General features: G+C 36.4%; 1 protein-coding gene across 1 annotated transcript in view; it reads left to right on the top strand.

Moving 5' to 3' along the window:
- The first annotated feature begins 1,237 nt into the window (after window positions 1-1,237).
- N4BP2 (NEDD4 binding protein 2) overlaps window positions 1,238-22,240 on the top strand; it is a 69,468-nt gene continuing 48,465 nt past the window's right edge. Inside the window, exons 1-4 of the mRNA XM_081092865.1 lie at window positions 1,238-1,478; window positions 2,825-2,918; window positions 15,866-16,203; window positions 20,277-21,411. Coding sequence (XP_080948991.1) covers window positions 15,978-16,203; window positions 20,277-21,411 — 1,361 coding nt within the window. The 5' untranslated portion in view covers window positions 1,238-1,478; window positions 2,825-2,918; window positions 15,866-15,977. The remainder of the gene's footprint in view (window positions 1,479-2,824; window positions 2,919-15,865; window positions 16,204-20,276; window positions 21,412-22,240) is intronic.

Genomic DNA, 22,240 nt, shown 5'->3' with positions numbered 1-22,240 from the left:
TGAGTTGTTTCTCTACAAATCTGTTTTCTGTTATTATACTGTAATTGCTTGCTTATTTGTCATCTTACCAGGTACTTGTTAGGGTGAAATGAAAGGTAAAGTGACTATCTTAAAAAAATGATGTGATTTGCACAGAATATAAGGGAATTAAATAGTAATTTAGGGGTTTACCTAGTAGGAAAAGGAAAGACATATCTGATGGATGGAAGTTTTCTAAGTCAGGAAAGGCATACTGGGTAGGCTCTTTTACAGCTTCGGAGAAATATATCTTTTTGACATGTAATTTTCATTTAATTAGTTTCTCTGTTTATTAGTTAGGACTTGTTGGATTGCAAGGAACAGATATAGTTTGAAATAATCTATGGAGAAAAAAGTTACTGGTTCAGTAACCATACAGGGTGGGGTAAAAGTAGATTTACAGTTGTGAGTACACAGTTTATTATTGTTTTATTATTTATCAATTGTATTATCTTTCATATGAACAACTATAAACCTACTTTTGCCCCACCCTGTATAACAGAAGTTGTATGGGTAGAGATGGCCAATAACTGATAAGGTGGGAACTTGCCCACATAGAAATTTTCTATACTTACAGTCTGTGCATACTGGCATCATTTCTCCTACTGCTAATATACTTCTTTACATGGTGGGACCGTGTTTCTGGCAGCACAGGCTTAGTTACTTGTAGCTGCATGTCAGTGGCTCTGGATTTGGTCACATGCCCATCCCTTGACCAATTACTACAGCTGAAGGCAGGACAGCCTAGGTCATGTGATGTGCCCATGTATGTGACCTAGGGTCTCTTAGCAGAAAATAGACACCTAGTGGGGATGGAAGAAGAAGAAGGAGTTCTGGGAAGATAAAAAAATTTCCATTATGGACACCCCCCCCCCCCCCCCCCCCCGCCATCCCCTTCTATAATTCTTAACCCAGTGAACTGCGTCCAGCATGGTCAGTGATGAACCTGAGTGGGCAGGGTGGTGAAGGATTAAAGAAAACAGATAATAGGTAGGACACTGTTCCTGGATGGAGAGACAGTTTCACAGCCTGTAAGCCGAGTCTTTATTTTACTAGTATAGTCAGATCCCATGAGGCAAAGCAAGGGCGTGGTCAAGATGTTTACAATGTTCTCACGAGTTTCGAATCGCTTAATTACATGCACCTGAGAACTCAAGCTTTGTTTTGGCAGCACTTGCTGCACCTCCCGCAGCCTACATCACTCCACAGGTTTGGACCATAAGGTCAAGCTTACAACCATAGCCTTTGGCTATGATTGTGCTGGGAGGGCTTTGCCCTCCAAGCTGGGACCTGCACGTGGCTTGCCACGACAGGACCATGCCCTCATTAGTCTGAGGCTTGAACCTTTCCAAACGCTGTAGCCGCTCTCCACAAACCAGCCTTCTGATTATAAATTTATTTTCCTAGGTACTTTATTTGTGGGAAAGAGATGCCCTGTACTATGGATCTGAGTATTCCAGGTACTGAAATGATAAGTCCAATATTTTAAAGAACTAAATTGGCTTTTTGGTTTGTGCTGGCATATAACAAATACTTGTTGCGCTGTTTGCTAAATAAGACATCTATGAGATGCTAATGCTTATAGGCTAGTAGTCTAAACAAATAAATGCAAAGGTGCTAAGGTAAAGGTATATATATCTAGGGTGTAGTGGGAGCTGTGTCTAAGTCAGACTTTGGGATAATGGAAAACTTTCCTGAAGGGAAATTAATAGAGTGAAGAAATATGGGTTGGGTGGGATGGGATGGGGTAGAACGACTTAGGGCAGAACCTGTGTAAGGCAAAGAGATGTGAAATAAGTAATATCTGTGTCATGGTACTTTGGCAACGGCTACATCACTTATCACCTTTCACCTAATGACTGACTTTCTTTCTCACTTAGTAACTTTAGATTTCATTGCTAACTGTTCTTTTTTTTGCTTGTTAATCCTCACCTGAGGACATTTTTCCATTGGTTTTTAGGGAGAGTAGAAGAGGGAAAGACGGAGAGAAACATCTATGTGAAAGAAACACATCATCGATTGGTTGCCTCCTGTGATTGGTTGCCTCCGGCGAGAGCCCTGACTAGGGCCCTGGGCCTGGGAGGAGCCTGCAACCACGGCATGTGCCCTTGACTGGAATCGAATCTGGGACCCTTTGGTCTACAGGCTGACACTCTATCCACTGAGCCAAACTGGCTAGGGCAGTAACTGTTGATTCTTGATCTGCTCTTTAGTTATGGGTTATAAAATGGTAATCAGTTTTGGATTTCATTGTTCCTTTTAATTAGTCTTTTTAAAAAAATGTTTTTATTCATTTTTAGAGAGAGAGGAAGGGAGAGGGATAGAGAGAGAGAAACATTATCCATAGGCTGCCTCCTGCGCATCCTCTACTGGGGATTGAGCCAAGCCACCAACTGGGGCATATGTCCTGACCAAGAATTGGACCAGCGATTTCTGGTTCTTGGGTCCATGCAACAATCGCTAAGCCACACCAGCCAGGCCATAGTCTTCTTTTATAGAGAGATTTCCCTCATTAAATAGGACTATTTTGTTACCTTGAAGTAACATTTTACTTAAAAGGCAGAATAAATGCTTAGTTTTTCCCCCTTATATAATCATTTCCAGACTGTAATAGTCACCTCCACTGAGGGCAATTGAGGTTGGTCTTTTTTCTTTTTCTTTACTTTTGTGGCTTTTGCTTTAGAATATCATATATATTTATATTATAAATATTATATACTTGTGGACCTCTTTTCATTTAAGATTATAGTTTGACATAAACTTACCTTTATTTATGTATTATAATTTTTATATATGTTTTTTATAGTAAGAAGACATTATTTTGATAATAGGAAGAGCTGTATAGTTTGCAGATATCAACTGTGGCCTTAATGAGCACATTGATAGCATCCAGACAGACAGTAAGTATTATTAAAGTCATAGAGTATGACTTTGCACATAGGTTTTCAAGCTTTTAACAGATTTTGTTCCTAGAATTTCTCAAAGAGCTTTGGTTGCATAAAACATGTTGACCCAAAAAGCCTTCAGAATTACATTGTGGTCCTGGTTTTAATACGTGTTTTAGTTTTTCCTCCTTCATATTTTACATGTTGTTAGCCATTCACAAATATTATTATGCACCTGTATTTGTGCCTGGGACTTGGGCTAAGTGTCAGATTGGAGTTTATGTCATAATCCATGTCCTCAGGGAACATGGCCAATTTGGGAAATATGCTCATACAGATGAAAATTTGCCAGTAAAACCAACACTGTGAGGCTCTAAAATAACTAAGCAAACTAATACTGGCAGTAAGTAATATTGGTTGGACAATGCTGAAGAATAATAGAGAAATACACCTTCTTACCATTCTTTGGCCAAAAGCTGTATATTGCTCAGCAACTAACTTTTTCCCCCTTAAGAATGTGTTTCATATCTTCCTGATTTTTATATACATCTGTATTTGTATTCCACCTTAAACTTTTTAATAGCTGCATAGTATTCCAGAGGTATTTTTCCATAATTTATTTAATCATGCTCTTATCCATCAATATTTAGGATGTTTTTAATGGTCTATAATAATAATAGTTCTTATGATAGATAGATACATTTTAGATTATTGGTTATCTTAATTTGGTTACATTTTTTATAAATACTCTTTTTCAGTGGTATACTATTTATGCCTTGATGAGATTTACTATCTACCTTACCCTTTTCACAGCACACTTAAAATCATGTGATAGGTAACTTAATTTCCAGGAAAGATTGATTGTTTTGGTTCTTGGTAGCATTTATTTCTGAGGGAGTTGCTTTTGATCTTGTCTGGGATCAGGTCATGTTTGGGTCTCGTAACTTCCCTATGTATTCCTTATAGAGCGATGTTTTTTTTTTAATTCTTTATTGTTGAATGTTGTTCTTCTGGTTTTAAATAGCTAAAGTATTATTATATTTTATTGATGATAGTATCATTCTTCATAGGCCCATTCTTCCTAGGTGGTTGATATTGAGTATTAAATAGAATCTTTCTTGGTCATTATAGAAATTTATTATTTTTTAGATTTTTTTCCCAATAAAGGAGAGTTATTTAAAATGACTATTCCTTATATACATATAACAGACTTATTCATAAAATGATACGGTAAATCCTTTTAGTGTGTGTTGATGATAGAAAGGTTCTTTTTTTAGTGGAAAGTTTTTTTTTAAAGTGGTATTTATTGGTATATCTAATGACATTGCTGGACCACTGTTAGAGTTTGTGTTCACTCTACTGCTAATTATAGATTTTTTTTGTTAGCCATGAATTTCTCTTTTTATGGTTAAAAGAACATGTCCTTATCTGTTAAAAAGCTCCCAACAAACTAGGAGGTGATAAAACCTCTGCTTACCGTGCTATAACATTTTGATGATGATCAGTAAGCAAGTATGTATTGGTTAGGTTCTCTGTCAGGTTAAAATTTAATTATAGAGGTGGAAGCGCTTGGGAAATGTGTACATGAAATGTCTATGTCAGCCGTGGGCAAACTACGGCCCGCGGGCCAGATCCGGCCCGTTTGAAATGAATAAAACTAAAAAAAAAGAAAGACTGTACCCTTTTATGTAATGATGTTTACTTTGAATTTATATTAGTTCACACAAACACTCCATCCATGCTTTTGTTCCGGCCCTCCGGTCCAGTTTAAGAACCCGTTGTGGCCCTCGAGTCAAAAAGTTTGCCCACCCCTGGTCTATGTTCATTGTATCACTGTTAATAAAAATATATATTGTTGGTTTTTAAGTTCTTCATTTGAGCCAGTCCTTTTGTATTTCTCTATAATATATCACACTTTACTTAACCATCCTTTTTCCCATATCCTTTTAGAATACACTCTCAATTTAGGTCAGATATAATATATGCGAAGAAACTACACAAGCTTGCTTAAACTAATGTATTAATAAGACTTTCTTTTCGAAAAAAAGATATATAAGGTCAGGTAATAAAAGAGTTAAACATAAACATGACTTAAGTGAATAAATGGGTTTGAAATAAACCAGATATATAAAGTAAAATTGGTAATTGGAAGATAATGTCAGCTATGTATGTTTTTATACAGATGAGTTTCTTCAGCATACTAAATATTGGTTGGAACTCAAACTACCTCACATATAGTAGATACAAAGAAAAAAGGGGGTGGGAGGGATATATAGTTTATGAGCTGGAGGTAGTATAGAGGGAAGTCCAAGATTCAGCTTTAATTGATAATAGTGATTGGTTTTTTCCTGATTATTAAAGAATGTATACATAATAGATTCTTTAAAAAATATAAAAGTAGTACATAAAAATATAGTGTGTTAAAAATAGTTACTTTTAATTACATTATCCACATATTTCCTTTCTAGTCTAATATTACAGTCTAATCCAATCCCATTTGGGTGTCTGTATAAATTACATATAGTTTTATGTCTTGCTTTGTTTTGTAGCACTTTATAAAACTCTAATTAGATAATATCTAAAATATTTAATTATTACTTTTTAATTATTTATTTTCAATTAAATCATTATGGTTGAAAGTATTACATATGTCCTCTTTTCCCCCCATTTGCCCCTTCTAGCCTGCCTCCACCCCCTGCCCCAGACTTTCATCACCCTATTGTCTGTGTCCATGGGTTATACATGTATATCTATATCTATATACTATACAGCAATAGATACAGCTATATATGCATACAAGTTTTTTGGTTGATTACTTCCCACCCACCCTCCCCTGCCTTCCCTGGGGTTAGGCAAAAGTTTCTTTTTTTTAAAAAAATTTATTTTTGCTGATTTCAGAGAGGAAAGGAGAGGGAGAGAGAGAGAGAAACATCAATGATGAGAGAGAATCATTGATCGGCTGCCTCCTGCACACCCCACACTGGAAATTGAGCCCGCAACCTGGGCATGTGCCCTGACCCGGAATCGAACCATGACCTTATGGTTCATAGGTCGATGATCAACCATTGAGCTATGCCTGCTAGGTGGGATAGGCAAAGATTTCCTAGGACAGTATGAGTATAAGTGACAAAAGAAAACAAATAGATAAATTCATCAAGATAAAAATTATTTGTGCTTCAGAGAATACCATCAAGAAAGTATAACAATTCACAGATGGAAGAAATTATTTGATAAGGGAGATGTATCCAGAATGTATAAATAACTGTTGCAGCTCAGTTATATAGATGTCAACCTTAAATTTGAAAATGGGCAAAGGGTCTAAATAGGCATTCCTTCAAATGTCAGTAAGCACATGTAGTGATTGTCAACAACAGTTATTAGGGAAATACAAGTAAAAACCACAAGGATAGCATTAGGGTGGCCATAATAAAAAAAAAAGGAAAATAACATGTTTGGTGAGGATACAGAGAAATGGGAGCCTGCATTCATTGTTGGAACTTGAAAATGGTGCAGCCTCTTTGAAAAACAGTCTGGCAGTTCCTCAGAAGGTTCAACATGGAGTTACCGTATGACCTGAATACATTTTGAATTTAGAACTGGCAAGATTTGCTGAATGATAAGGCAGGAAGTATGAGGGAAAGAGGAGGCAAAAAAGACTTAGCTACATGGGAGAACATATTTGTCAATGATACATCTGATAACCGAGGAAACTAACAACTCAACAAAAGGAAGCTAAGAATCCAATTAAAAAATGGGCAAAGGACCTAAATAGACACTTCTCCAAAGTTGACATACAGAAGGCCAAAAGGCATATGAAAAAAATGCTCAAGGTTACACTAATCATCCGAGAGATGCAAATCAAAATGACAGTGAGGTACCTCCTCACACTTGTTAGAATGGATATAACCAATAAATCAACAGACAAGTGTGGTGAGGATGTGGAGAAAAGGGACCCTTGTACACTGCTGGTGGGAATGTAAACTGGTGCAGCCTCTGTGGAAAACAGTATGGAGTTTCCTCAAAAAATTAAAAATGGAACTACCATTTGACCCAGTGATTGCACTTCTAGGACTATATCCCAAGAACTCAGAAACACTCATCAGAAAGGATATTTGCACCCCTGTGTTCATAGCAGCGTAATTTACCATAGCTAAGATTGGGAAACAGCTTAAGTGCCCATCAGCAGATGAATGGATTAAAAAACAGTGGTACATCTATATAATGTAATACTGCACAGCTGTAAAAAAGAAAGAACCATTTGCAACAGCATGGATGGACCTGGAGAGAAAGATAAGTATCACATGATTGCACTTGTATGTGGAATCTAATGAACAACATAAACTGCTGAACAAAAATAGAATGTCAAACCCTAGAGCAGTGGTTCTCAACCTGTGGGTCGCAACCCCTTTGGGGGGTCGAATGACCCTTTCACAGGGGTCGCCTAAGACAATCGGAAAACATAATTACATATTGTTTTTGTGATTAATCACTATGCTTTAATTATGTTCACTTTGTAATGATGAAATTGGGGGTCACCACACATGAGGAACTGTATTAAAGGGTTGCGGCATTAGGAAGGTTGAGAACCACTGCCCTAGAGGGAAGGCAGGGGAGGGTGGGGATGGGAGGAAGAAATCAACCGGTGAACTCATGCATGGGGGGGAAGGGGGTAGGTGAGGGCAATGGGGGTGGGTGTGGGGAAGGGGTCATCTGTAATACTTTCAGCAATAAAGTTAAAAAAAAAGACTTAGTTTTTTAGTCTTAGCAACTGAACATTGCTATTAGCTGAAATTGAAAGGACTGTAGTTAGGGCAGGTCTGCAGGGGAGTTTCATTACACTTTTAGACACCTGGTGTGAGATGTCTATTACATACACAAAGTGGAGGTGTTCGGTGGGTAGTTTTATGTGGTTGTGGGGTCAGGGAAAAGAGGTGCTGGGTGAGTTCACTAAAGGAGTGGGTTAAGTCTGGAAAAGAGATCCTGGAACTAAACTTTTTTTTTTTTAATATGTTTTTATTTCAGAGAGGAAGGGAGAGGGAGAGAGAGAGAGAGAAACATCAATGATTAGAGAGAATCATTGGTCGGCTACCTTCTGCATGCCCACACTGGGCTTCGAGCCTGCAACCCCGCCCATATGCCCTTACCGGGAGTTGAACCATGACCTCCTGGTTCATGGCGAGCTAAGCTTTGATCACTTAACTCCAGTTTCCAAGTTGAATGATGTGAAAATTCTGAGCCTCAGAAGATAATTGTCCTTAGGATGTGCTTCAGAGAAGGGATTTATCAGCTGTGTAAATGTTGCTGATAAGTCTGGCTGTTAGATTTAATTTTATTTTCTATTGTTGCTGGTATGGAGAAATGTAGTCCAGCAACCTTGCTAAATTATTTGGGTAATCTAACAGGTAACCTGTAGTTTCTTTTGGATTGTAGTATATACATGCAGTCGTATTGTCTGTGAATAATGATAGTTGTACTTTTTCTTTTCCAATTTTTATATCTTTTCAAGTCTTAGTATGTTGGCTATGACTTCTGGTACAATGTAGCAGTGTAGAATAGGAATGGTAATGGCAGTCATCCTTATCTCATTTCTGTTTGCCGAGGGAAAGCTTTCAGCATTTCACAGTTAAATACAATGTGTGTGGGTTTTCTTTCTTTTTTGTAAATACCTTTTTTATTTCCCTTCTATTTTTAGTTTGTGCAGAATTTTTTTTTTGTCTTGAATGGTTGCTGACTTTTTCAAGCAGTTTTTCTGTGTATGTTGAACTAACTGATTATGTGATTTTTCTTTGTTTTGTTAATGTTAGGGATTGATTTTCAAATACTAAACATATTCTTTAATAAATTCTGATTAATTGTGATATATTTTATAAATAATGTTTTTTTTAAAGATTTATATATATATTTTTAATATATTTTATTGATTTTTTTTACAGAGAGGAAGGGAGAGGGATAGAGAGTTAGAAACATCAATGAGAGAGAAACATCCATCAGCTGCCTCTTGCACGCCCTCTACTGGGGATGTGCCTGCAACCCAGGTACATGCCCTTAACAGGAATCGAACCTGGGACCCTTCAGTCCATAGGCCGACGCTCTATCCGCCGAGCCAAACTGGTTAGGGCAATAATTAATGTTTTATATTTTACATATCACTCATATAATTTATGTATCACTACTATTTTTTTTTAAATATATTTTATTGATTTTTCACAGAGAGGAAGGGAGAGAGATAGAGAGAGTTAGAAACATCGATGAGAGAGAAACATCGATCAGCTGCCTCTTGCACATCCCCCACCGGGGATGTGCCCGCAACCCAGGTACATGCCCTTGACCGGAATCGAACCCGGGACCTCTCAGTCCGCAGGCTGACGCTCTATCCACTGAGCCAAACTGGTTTCGGCAATCATTACTATTTTGTTTAGGAATTTTTGCATCTGTTTTCATGGATGAAATAGGCCTGTAATTTTTCTTTCTTTTAATGTCCCTGTAAGGTTTTGGTATCAGGGTTATTCTAGGCCTCATAAAATGAGTTGGAAAGTGTTTTCTCCTTTTCTATTCTCTGGAAAAGTTTGTATGAGATTGGTGTCAGAGGTTAATTAGTGGAATTGACTGATGAAGTTATTTAGACCTAGAATTTTCTTTGTGGGAAGGTTTGAAGTTACAGATTCCATTTCTTTTTTTTTTTTTTAAATATATTTTATTGATTTTTTTACAGAGAGGAAGGGAGAGAGATAGTTAGAAACATCGATGAGAGAGAAACATCAATCAGCTGCCTCCTGCACATCCCCTACTGGGGATATGCCCACAACCCAGGTACATGCCCTTGACCGGAATTGAACCTGGGACCTTTCAGTCCGCAGGCTGACGCTCTATCCACTGAGCCAAACCGGTTTCGGCGAGATTCCATTTCTTAATTAGATACAGAATTATCAGATCTTGTTTCTTTTATCAGATATGGTATGATTTGTATTTCAAAAATATAATACATGTGCTTAGTTTAAAGTTTAAAATTTCTTGGCATAAATTATTTATGATATCCTCTTATCTATATATATAAAAGCCAAGTGACCAGGATGACAGGAACAATCATTCGCTATGAAGCGCATTTCGTCAGCCAACCGGCCTGATTGAGGCCCCGATCGGGCCCCCACCAACCTCTTATGGCCTGTCTCCCCCGCTGGCCCAGCCCGATCGGCCTTCATTGAGGCGGGTTGGCTGGATCCCACCCATGCACAAATTCGTGCACTAGGCCTCTAGTTTTTTATAATATAGCTATGGACTTGATAGTGATATATCCTTTTCTTTATTTCAGATATTGGTTATTTGCACTTTCTTTTTTTTGATCACTCTTGCCAGGGATTTATCATTAATACTAGTTTTTAAAATAGTTTTTTTTAATTTCAAAGAACCATCTCTTGTCTATATTGATTCTTTTTATACATATTTGTTTTCTATTTTCTATTTGTTCTGTAGTTTTTCCTTCTTTCCAGTTTCTTTGGGTCTGATTTACTGTGTTTTGTTTTTTCTCCCCTAAATGGTTAGATTGGATGCTTAGATCGTTGATGTTTCAGCCTGTCTTCTTTTCTGATATATGCATTTGTATGCATCTTCATCTATGCATGACTTCAGTTGTATCTCACAAATTTGGATAGATAACATTTTTTTGGTTATGTGTTTTTCTTCCTTGATTGATATGATTGTGATTTTTCTTCTTAGGCTATTGATATGATGGGTTACATTGATTTTAAAAAATAGTGAACCAACCTTGCATCCCTGAATAAATTGCAATAAATCCCTGGAAAAATTTTTTGTTTACATATTGCTGATTTATATTTGCTAATATATTTTTAAGGATTTTTACATCTGTAGTTCCTCTTTATTTCTGGAAGGATTTTATAGAGTTAGTGTTAATTTTCCTTAAAAATCTTTGGTAGAATCCTCCATTGAAGCCATTTGAGCCTAGGACTTTTATTTTGGGAGTTTTAAAATTGTGAATTAAATTGCATTAAAAGTCATAGGGCTTTTATTTACTCTAGTATGCATATAAGATCTTTGGTTAATCTCTTCCTACCCTTCCCCCTCCCCCCTTCCCTCTGAGATTCATCAGTCTGTTCCATGTTACCATGCCTGTGGTTTCCACTCCTGCGTCGAGTGTCTGCCCCCTGGTGGTCATGACATGTCATAGCTAATGGTCGGTTGGCCGGTCGCTTAGGCATATATATATATATATATATATATATATATATATATACACACACACACACACACACACACATATATATACATATATATGTGTATATATATGTATATATATGATTGTTGGGTAAGTTGTGGTAGTTTGTGTGGTTTTGAGAAATGAATCCATTCATAAATGTTGTCAAACTTTTGTGTGTACAGTTGTTCATAGTATTCCCTTGTTAGTTTTTTTTTTTATGATAAATTATCTAGTTAAATTTCTTTTTTTAGAATATATTTTTATTGATTTCAGAGAGGAAGGGAGAGGGAGAGAAAGAGAGAAACATCAATGATGAGAAAGAATCATTGATTGGCTGCCTCCTGCACGCCCCCCACTGGGGATCGAGCCTACAGCCCAGGCATGTGCCCTTGACCAGAATCGAACCTGGGACCCTTCAGTCCACAGGCCAACCCTCTATCCACTGAGCCAAACTGGCCAGGGCCCTTGTTAGTTTTTTACAATTTTTATAATTTAGTTTCTGTAAAGGAGTTCTTAGTTGTCTGTAGGGTCTGTAGTAATCTCTTGTTTTATTCCTGATATTTGTAATTTGTGTTGTTACTCTTTTTTTTTCTTTGTCAGTTTTGCCTAGAGATTTGTCAATTTTACTGTTTTCAAAGAACCATCAATTTATTTCATTGATCTTTTTTTTTACTTTTGTTTTCAATTTCATTTATTTCTGCTTTTAGCTTTATTATTCCCTTTCTTCTACTGGCTTTGGGTTTATTTTGTTCTTTTTCTAGGTTCTTGGGGGTGGGGGTTGATTATTTGAGACTTTTCCTCTTTTCTAATGTATTCATTCAGTGCTGTAAATTTCTGTCGTTGTTTTAGCTGTGTCTACAAATTTTGATATGATGTATTTTTATTTCCATTTATTTCATTATATTTTAAAATTTTCCTTGTGACTTCCTATTTGACTTATGGATTATTTAGTATATTGCTTAGGTTCCAAGTGTTTAGAGATTTTCTTGTTATCTTCTATTATTTCTAATTTGATTTTGTTGTGGTCAGAGAACATACTTTGCATTTCAGTTCTCTTAAATTTTTTGAGTTTTTAAAAAAATATATTTTTAAAATATATTTTATTGATTTTTCACAGAGAGGAAGGGAGAGGGAGAGTTAGAAACATTGATCTGCTGCCTCCTGCACGCCCCCTACTGGGGATGTGCCCGCAACCAAGGTACATGCCCTAGACCAGATTCGAACCTGGGACCCTTCAGTCCGCAGGCTGATGCTCTATCCACTGAGCCAAACCAGTTAGGGCATTGAGTTGTTTTTAATAGTCTACACAGTGGTCGGCAAACTCATTAGTCAGCAGAGCCAAATATCAACAGTACAACGATTGAAATTTCTTTTGAGAGCCAAATTTTTTAAACTTAAACTATATGGGTAGGTACATTGTTATTAACTTAATTAGGGTACTCCTAAGCTGGCCTTTGCTAAAGACGTCCTCAATCTGATTGAGGTATGTTTGCTGAGGTCGACCCCTTCCAACTCTCCCATCCACACTCGTCTTGTATATATACTGGTTTCATCTATCTCTTTTCGTTCATCCTCTCTATATGTCCAAACCATCTCAACATACTTTTCTGAATCTCGACACTACATCTTCTTTCACTCCACAACGTTCCCTAAAATTAACTTAATAAACTTTATTTAAAGTTTCAAGTCTTAGTTAAACTATAGGTACATTGAATAAAACTTGATATCATATTTAATAACGATATTATTTATTGATAAAATTAAATTCCTTACAATTTATCTTATAATATCCATGAAATTAAATCATGACAATGACTGACAAACACTAGTGTGAACAATGTCCTTGCATCTCCTTGGAAAGTTTGGGTAAGTCAGGTTTGTATGTTGTTGCCTGCTCGTGGTATTTTGTGGAAGAGCTACACTCAAGGGGCCAAAGAGCCGCATGTGGCTCGCGAGCTGCGGTTTGCCGACCACTGGTCTAACATATGGTCTATATATTATATGTTCTTTGGGCACTTGAAAAGAATGTATGTTCTCCTGTTATTGGGTGGTGTGTTCTGTAAATGTTGATTAGATCATTGTAAGGGTATTATTGAATTCTATATCCTTATAGATCTTCTGTCTAGTTATTCTATAAATTGTTGAGAGAGGGGTATTGGAGTGTCTTAACTATAATCGTGAATTTGTCTATTTTTTCGATGCTGTCAGTTTTTGCTTCACTTCTTTAGCGGCTTCGTTTGGTGCATACACATTTAGGGTTGCTATATCTTTGGTGGACATATTTTTTAATGTACATTTTTAATATGTACTTCTGTGGTAATTTTCTTTGCTTAAAATTCTACTCTATCTGGTATTAATATATAAAAAATGTAATTTTAATTTAAATAGGCACATGTTGCTGGTGGCTGCCATAATAACAGTGCAGTTCTGGAAAATGGAGAGAGCTATGACACAATACATTTAATTAAAAGCTAAAATTTGTTGTATTTTAGAAAGTGTTAAGAGAGTGTGAGGTATTATTTTATTTTTATTATTATTTTTTAATCTTCACTTGAGAACATGCTTAGAGAGAGAGAGAGAGAGATTGAGAGAGAGAAACATTAGTGTGAGAGAAGCATCCATTAGTTACTTTCCGTACGTGCCCCAAATGGGGTTTGAACCTGCAACCCAAGTATGTGTGCCCTGACCGCAAATCGAACTGGCACAGGATAACACTCAAGCAACTGAGCCACTCTAGCTGGGCTATGATTTTATTTTATTTATTTATTATTACTTTAAAAAAAATCTTTTTATTGATATCACAGAGAGGAAGGGAGAGGGAGAGAGGGATAGAAGCAGCAGTGATGAGAGAGAATCATTGATGGGCTGCCTTCTGCATGCCCCTTACTGGGGATCGAGCTTGCAACCCAGGCATGTGCCCTGACCAGGAATTGAACCATGACCACCTGGTTCATAGGTAGGTTGATACTCAACCACTGAATCACACTGGCCAGGCTGGACTATGATTTTAAATTGCGTAATCAGCCCTGACCGGTTTGGCTCAGTGAGCGTCGGCCTACGGACTGAGAGGTCCCAGGTTCGATTCCGGTCAAGGGCATGTACCTTGGTTGCTGGCATATCCCCAGTGGGGAGTGTGCAGGAGGCAGCTGATTGATGTTTCTCTCTCATCGATGTTTTTAACTCTCTATCCCTCTCCCTTCCTCTCTGTAAAAAATCAATAAAATATATTTTAAAAAAAATTAAATTGAGTAATCAAGAAGAAATTACTGAATGTGACACTTGAACAAAGATTTGAAGGAGAAAGCAATGCAAATACTTTGGGGAAGAGTATATGAAAGGCCAGCAGGGAGGTAGGCCATTGTAAAAAATGTTAGTTTTTACTCTGAGTGACATGGAGAACCACTTGAAGATTTAGAGCAGACCCTGATTCATTCTGATATATGTTGTATGAAGATCATTCTCCTGGTAAGTTGAAAATAAACTATAGGAGTCAAGGGTTGGAAGCAGGGAGACCATTTAAGAGACCAAGAGTATAGGTGATGGTAGCCAACTAAATGGTTAGAGTGGATTTTCGGGGTAATATCAGACATTTAGTTTTAGATATATTAAGTTTGAAATGTTTATTAGGCAGAGAAAGCAAGTAGACTGCCTGGATTTCTCTAGATATATGAGTCCCTGCCCTTTCAGAGCTTACACTTACTGGAATATGGGTAATAAATACAATAAATAAGTAAAATAAATAAAATAATATACTATGTTAGAAGATAATTAAGTCTTATAGGGAAGAAGGATTAAGTGGTGTTAGGGGACTGACTTCCTGAGAAGGTAACATTTAAGTAATGATAGGAAGGCAGTGAGGAGATACTACATGTGAGAATAGTAATTCAGATAGAGGAACCAAGATGTAAAGGCTCCCAGTGGGGAGCATGGCTAGTGTGTTTGAAGAAGAGCAGAGGGGAAGTGTGGCTGCAGTGACATGAGCGATGAAAAAAGGATTAGGGATGACATCATTGAAGTAACAAGTGTCTGGGATATAGGTCATTTTAAGGGCTCTGGCTTTTACCCTGATGGAGATAGAAAGCTAGTGGATAGTTTAACAGAAGAGAGGCATGATCCTACCCTACAGTTTAATCAAGTCACTCTTGATTGCTGTGCTGCAAGGGTGGAAGCAGGAAGACTGATGAGACTGTTACAGTAATCTAGGTAAGAGACTGTGGTAGCAGTGGAGATGGTGAGGAATGATCATATTCTGGATACGTTTTAAGGGTTGTACTAACAAAATTGGCTTATTGATTGGATGTGGGATGAGCGGAGTCAAGAGCTATTCCAGGATTTTTGACCTGAGCAGTTGGAAGGATAGAGTTGCATTGAGATGGGAAAGTCTGGGAAGAGTAGGTTTGAAGGAGATGATCAGTAGCTTAGTTTTGGATATGTTAAGTTTGTGATCCTAGTAGACCTCCAAATGTGGGTGTTCAGTATTGTTTTATGGTTTTTCTTAATAGAAATAATGACATTAAAACAGTGTATTCACTGTTCTGAAAATGATATATTTGTTAAGATCTTAATTTTTACCATGTTCAATCCTGGGAAAACTTGAATATTTTGTGGAGGGAGAAATTGTTTGACTGCGTTTTGGCTTTGCTCCCAGAGATGATAGTACTTTCTTAGAGTTAAATAAGATGTTATTCCAATATTAGAAATGGAAATATAACTATATAGCCTGAGTGTTTCTACTTGCTTTCTATTTTAGGTCCTATTACTGCTGGATTGTGCAAGATATTTAGCCCTGTTTTCTTTGAGGTATGACTTAAATATTAAACATCTTACATAATAAAGGGAATATTTTAGTTTTGGAAGTCAGAATGCCAAGGAGAAGGAAAAATCTTGGGGGAAATCCTTTTCGGAAGACTGCAAACTTTAAGGAAGTTGTCGTATCCAGTGTTGCTAGTCATGAGGAGCCAACTACTCTTCCTTCCATGTGTGAAACAAAAGTTGATCAGGAAGAACTCTTCACCAATATCTCAGAGATGTTTTCTGAACTGGATCCTGATGTAGTGTATTTGATGCTTTCTGAATGTGATTTCAAAGGTGAGAAAAAGTTTAGTTTGAACCCTTTGTATCCTATAAGAAGACTTCATGTACTATGCAATGACCGTAGTAATATAAAAAAATGACTGCCTCATTTCTATTTTGTTTATCACTTATTGAGCATCTACTGGGGGAAAGGTTCTAAGTTTGGTATACTGAGGGATGTGAAGAATAAAGCATAGTTTGTGCTTTCAAGAAATGTACAGTTCTTGATGTAAGATGTATGTATAGATATCATAGTCTATGTTTATTTACTTTCTTACCTCCTTGCTAGACCAGGTTGGCACTGTTAACATTTTGGATTGGATAATTCTTTCCTGTGAGTGGCTTTCTTTGCATTGTAGGATATTCAGCAGCATCCCTGGCCTGTACCCACTAGATGCCAGTAACACCTCCTCCCCCATCCCCAGTTGTGACAATTAAATTAAAAATGCCTCCATATATTGTCATTGTTCCCTAGGTGTCAGAATCATCCCAATTGAGAATCACTGTCCTAGAATGTAAGCTCCATAAAGAAAGATTTTAAAAGCTGTTTTGTTCACTGCTGTAACCCCAACCCCTAAAATAGCAAATGATCATGGTAGGACCTCAGTAAATATTTATTGAGTGAAAAGGTAACTATAATTATGAAAATGAGAGCTGATAAGGGTTGAGCTAGTAGAGTAGTGTAGTTTCAAATCTGGCTTTGGAATCAAGAAACCTGAGTTGGATTTCCAGCTCTGCCACTAAATCTCTATGGTCTCCGTTTTCTTATCTGTTAATGAGAAAAATAATAGTATGCACCTCATATTACTTATTTGGTCAGGGTCAAGGTGTGTGTGTGTGTGTGTGTGTTGGTAAAACCATTAGTATAGTAAGTTATTAATGACTTGTAATAAATTATTTGAAAGTATGTTTGCTTCAGAGGGGAAAGTTTCCAAGTTGACTGGATGAGTACATTACATGTTGATTCTTAGTATTGCAATAGACCATGATTAGTAGAAGAACATTATTCTATGTTTGGGAAGTTTTGGTAATGCGTGATAAACTTCCATTTTTATTCATTGCAAGATCTGTGATGTGAGCATATCTATCCTGTTATGATATATATGCAGAAAACCAGTTTTCAGCAGTCCACATGATGTCCAGAAATCATGGTGTGTAGAATTTTGTAAGAATGACTTTAATATTTATTTCCTGATTTTGATGTCTTTAAAATTTATTTGTTGCACATAAACTAACATAGCAATGAGAAATTAGAAGAAAAATATATTACCCTCAATCCTAACAAAAACATATTTCTTTTTTCTAGGATCTTTTCTACACTTTGTTCATAAATACTGATATTTTGAATAGTTTAAATAGTAGCACTGATGAAATTGTATATTATGCTTTTTAAATTTAAACTAACATAAGCATTTTTTTCAGTGTTGCTGGAATCTAAATTTATCTTGATCAGCTTTCTAATAGTCCACTGAGTTGTTGTGCTTTAAGTTATTTAATTATATCTAAGTTTTTCATGAATAATTAATATTTCAGAGACCATCTTGGTACAGATTGCTTTTTCTTTCTTTTGGCTTTTTTTCTTAGTCCCAGAGTTTTATTTCTATGTCATGGGTAAGAACAGTTTTCAACTGTTGGAAACACTGCTACATTGCCTACCAAGGAGGTGTGCCAGTTTGTAATATCACAAGCACTGTATAATTATATTGATTTCACCACAGCCTTTTCAGAATTGCGTAGTATTATTTTAATAGTAATAAAATTACTTTTCTCAATTAGTGTTTTTTCTGTTTTTATTTTTTTAAGTAAAGAGGAATGTTGGACATGTTGTATATAAATTGTTCATCAATTCTTGTGTGAATTGTTTATGTGTTTTTGTTTTTTTACCATTGTTTTAATTTTTTTCAACAGTCTGTGTGAGGGACTTTTCATTTGTGTGATCTATATCTTGACCTTTTATTTAATACTGCTTTTCCTTTTATACACATTACTTTTTTTTGTTCATCTTTTCTTTTGTGGTTTTTCTATCACGTATATTTTCTTTTATAGAAATACTGCTTGTATTTTCTTTCATTTTTTAAACTTCTTTTTTCTTTGTCTAGGGCTTCTAGCTTTGGTAGTAGTATTGTTGTAATCTCCTAACTGGTTTCTGTGAGGCTTGTCCCCTCCAATCCATCTTTGTTTTTCTTCTTAAGGGAACATTAATTGGGTGCTTACTAGGTGCCAGTCCTTGTGCACAGCAATTTTTCATGGATTATCTCATTTAATCCTCACAGCAACCCTATGAGGTAGGTACTTTTATTATCCCCATGTCACAAATGAGAACATCAGGCTCAGGGAAGTTAAGCAACATATTCAGTGTCATAGCCAGCAAGTAGGGATTTAAATGGTGTTCTGACTCCAGACAAGAGCTGTTACCTACCTTGCTGTGTTGTTTCCATAAGAACAAAAGATAAAATCTCAAATTTCAAATGCTTAATTCTAATGGCTCTCTGTTTGTGTTATATCAGAAAGAGCTCATCATTGGAGTCAGATTTACCAGTCATGAGTCTGTCACTTATTATCTGTGTGACTTGGGCCAAGTTAATGTACTTTTTGAACTTCATTTTCTTTTATCTATTTGCTAAGAATACTATACCTCATAGTTTTATTTGAGGATTCAGTGAGGTGACAAATATAAAACTTCTAGCACAAATGCTATGATAGGTCATTTTCCTCCAGTTCCCTTAGAAATAAAATTGATATTTCTTACTATGACATACAGGACACCTGAGCTCCCTTTCCAGTTTTATCTCCTTCTCTTATCCACTATACTATTGTGTGCCCACCAACTTCTCTTAATATCTTAAATATGCTTTATGTTTTCAGGACTGGCTTTGCCTTTCCCTTTTGTATCTGACAAGTTTCTTTTTATTCTTCAAGTCCTAGTTCACATAACACCTTATGTGATATTTTTTCTTATCCTCCCATAAGGCTGCTATGGCATTTATATATTATTCAAAGTGTGCATTATTTAATCTGTAATGTAATTGTCTTCTAATATAATTATCTTTATTTATTTATTTTAAAGATGCAGATGTGTGGGTACATTAATTCTTTTTTTTTAAAAAATATATTTTATTGATTTTTTAGAGAGAGGAAGGGAGAGGGATTGAGAGTTAGAAACATCGATGAGAGAGAAACATCGATTCAGCTGCCTCCTGCACACTGCCCACTGGGGATGTGCCTGCAACCAAGGTACATGCCCTTGACTGGAATTGAATCCGGGACCCTCCAGTCTGCAGGCTGACGCTCCATCCACTGAGCCAAACGAGTCAGGGCAATATAATTATCTTTAATTGCCTCCATTAGACTGTAAAAAATCCTTACATTTTTTGTTAAATTATTTTTCACTTCCAGTTGACATACAATGTTATATTAATTTCAGGTGTACAGCATAGCAATTAGACATTTACATATGTTACAAGGTGATCACCCCAATAAGTCTAGTACCCATCTGGCATCATACATAATTACTATAATATGATTGACTGTATTCCCTATGCTGTACTTCATATCCCAGTGACTGTCTTTATAACTGGCAATTTGTTTTTCTTAATCTGCAAAATTCCTTTAAGTGTAGTAAAACAATGTCTTACTCATCTTTGTACAAAGTATGTCTGATATGTAGGTAGTGCCTGCTCTTACATATTTTTTTATTAAGTGAAATTCATAGCATGGATCACATATTCAAATTAGATTTACTAGAAGAGTACTTTAAATACTTACTATTTAAAAGGCCATGCAGTAGGTAAGTATTTTTGAGTAGATCAACTGGCTTTAGGATTTTTAGAAATAATCCTAGTACATACAATTACAGATCTTTTTTACATTTACTCAGTAAATTCATCAGAGAATATCTACTTGATGGCAGTTTATTAGCCCAATTTGTTACTGTTTGTAAGTAACAACATTGCATATCTCCATCTTTCTTTATATTCCATTCAATGCAAAAGTCAGTATAATTATATGGAAGTTTTAATCATTCTATTTTAATATTTTCAGTACATGTATGTATATATTTTATTGTTATTGTTCTTATTGTTGTGCAGTTGATAATGCCATGGATTGTCTATTAGAATTATCTGCCACTGATACCAAGATAGAAGAATCATCTTCAAAAAGCATCATTGCTTCTGAGAACCGAGTAAGTGCAGCAGTAAATGAAATAATGGAGAAGTGTGCGCCAGAAGAAGAGAGTGAAGATTCAAAAATGGATTCATTCTTGGACATGCAGTTAACTGAAGACTTGGATTCCTTAATACAGAATGCTTTTGAGAAATTGAACTCTTCTCCTGATGACCAAGTATGCTCATTTTTGCCTTTGCAAGATGTTAATAGTTTTAGTGACCGGAGTGCGTTCATAAATTCAGATTCAAGTGGTATGACTTCCATTCTTTCTACACAAAATACGGATTTGAACAATGAAAACTTAGAGACTTCTGCCTCTACTTTAAGTTCAAACCCCTTAACTTCACAGTCAGTTTCAAATGAGCCCGGAAGTTTTATAAAGGATGACACATTGGAAGATTCTCTTCTCAATAGTTCTTTAAATGAAGCAGATGACACTGCGGTGGGTTGTAGCAGTCTCAGTCAAAAAGAGAATGATCTTTTAGAGTCTGAGTGTGCTGAGACTCAGTTCTCTCAAGCCCCTGTAGATTTGGATGCCAGTGAACCTCAGGCTCCTTCAAACTGTACTGTGCAAAATCCAGGGCTTGGTTTACTAGGTTCAGGTGGGAATCAGAAATCTACTTCTATCCCTGATGTGTTTGTACCTTCAGAAGAATTCAATTTCAAGCCACACAAGCATAATGAATTGCCATCAAAGGGGAAGGATGTGAATTACTGCCCAGTGCTTGCCCCTATTCCTCTGTTGCTGCCTCCTCCACCTCCACCAATATGGAATCCAATGATTCCTGCTTTTGACCTCTTTCAAGGAAACCACGGCTTTGTAGCTCCTGTTGTTACGACAGCTGCACACTGGAGACCTGTCAGCTATACGTTTCCATCCCCAGTTATTTCTCACCCTGCCCCAACAACGATATGGAGAAATAAAGAGGGAACAAGTGCTTATCAGGTGCAAGAAACTCCAGTTGCTCAGGTTGTAAGAAAGAAGACGTCTTATGTTGGACTAGTTCTTGTTCTTCTCAGAGGACTTCCAGGATCAGGAAAATCTTTTTTGGCAAGGTATGAGGTTTAATTGAATTTTAAGAACTATAGTGCATGAACCTGAAGATTTGTAATTGAGTATGAATATGTGCTTTTGCTTAATAGAAATGTTTTGTAACCCCTAAAATGTTTCCTTTCTGATTTTTTCTGACTTTGTGGCTAATTCCACTGTTTCACCAGCATAGAAAAAAAAAGGTAATTCCAAGATTGTGAGTTTGTGAAATCAACAGAGATAGCTTTATGTGAAAGAAAACTAATTTGAGTGGGAGAAGGATGAGTTCATCTTTGATTAGAGAGTTAAAGAACCATAATCGATAAGGAAATCTTAAGTACAAGAATTCTACTTGTAATTGGAAATTTGGGATTGTAGCATTTTGTTAAGTAATGCTTTCAGAAATGTGTGATTTGAAGGAAGAGAGCATAGGATGAGTCACTGATTTAATGACAACAATAATACATTTTAACCCAATATTAAGGATATTGAAGTCAGTTTTGATGTTACATTTTATGAAAGAGATTGGGATAAAAGATGGTAACTTAAAAGGTAATGGAACTACCCTGGCCGGGTGGCTCAGTTGGAGTGTCGTCCCCATACACCAAAAAGGTTCGATTCCTGCTCAGGGCACATACCCAGATTATGGGTTTGATTCCTTGTCAGGGCGCGTGCAGGAGGCACCCTATCAGTGTTTCTTGCTCACACCTGTTTCTCTCACTTTTTCTTTCTCCCTTCCTCTCTCTCTGAAATCAATAAAAACATATTCTTCCATGAAGATTTTATCTTTTTTTCTTTTTTATTCTTTTTGTTTTGTTTTGTTTTTTGTCTTCCATGAAGATTTAAAAAAAATGG

Source organism: Myotis nattereri (assembly GCF_964212035.1).
Source record: "Myotis nattereri genome assembly, chromosome: 1".
NCBI lineage: Eukaryota > Metazoa > Chordata > Mammalia > Chiroptera > Vespertilionidae > Myotis > Myotis nattereri.
The sequence above is the reverse complement of the archived record's forward strand: the minus strand, read 5'-3'. Positions and strand labels throughout refer to the sequence as shown.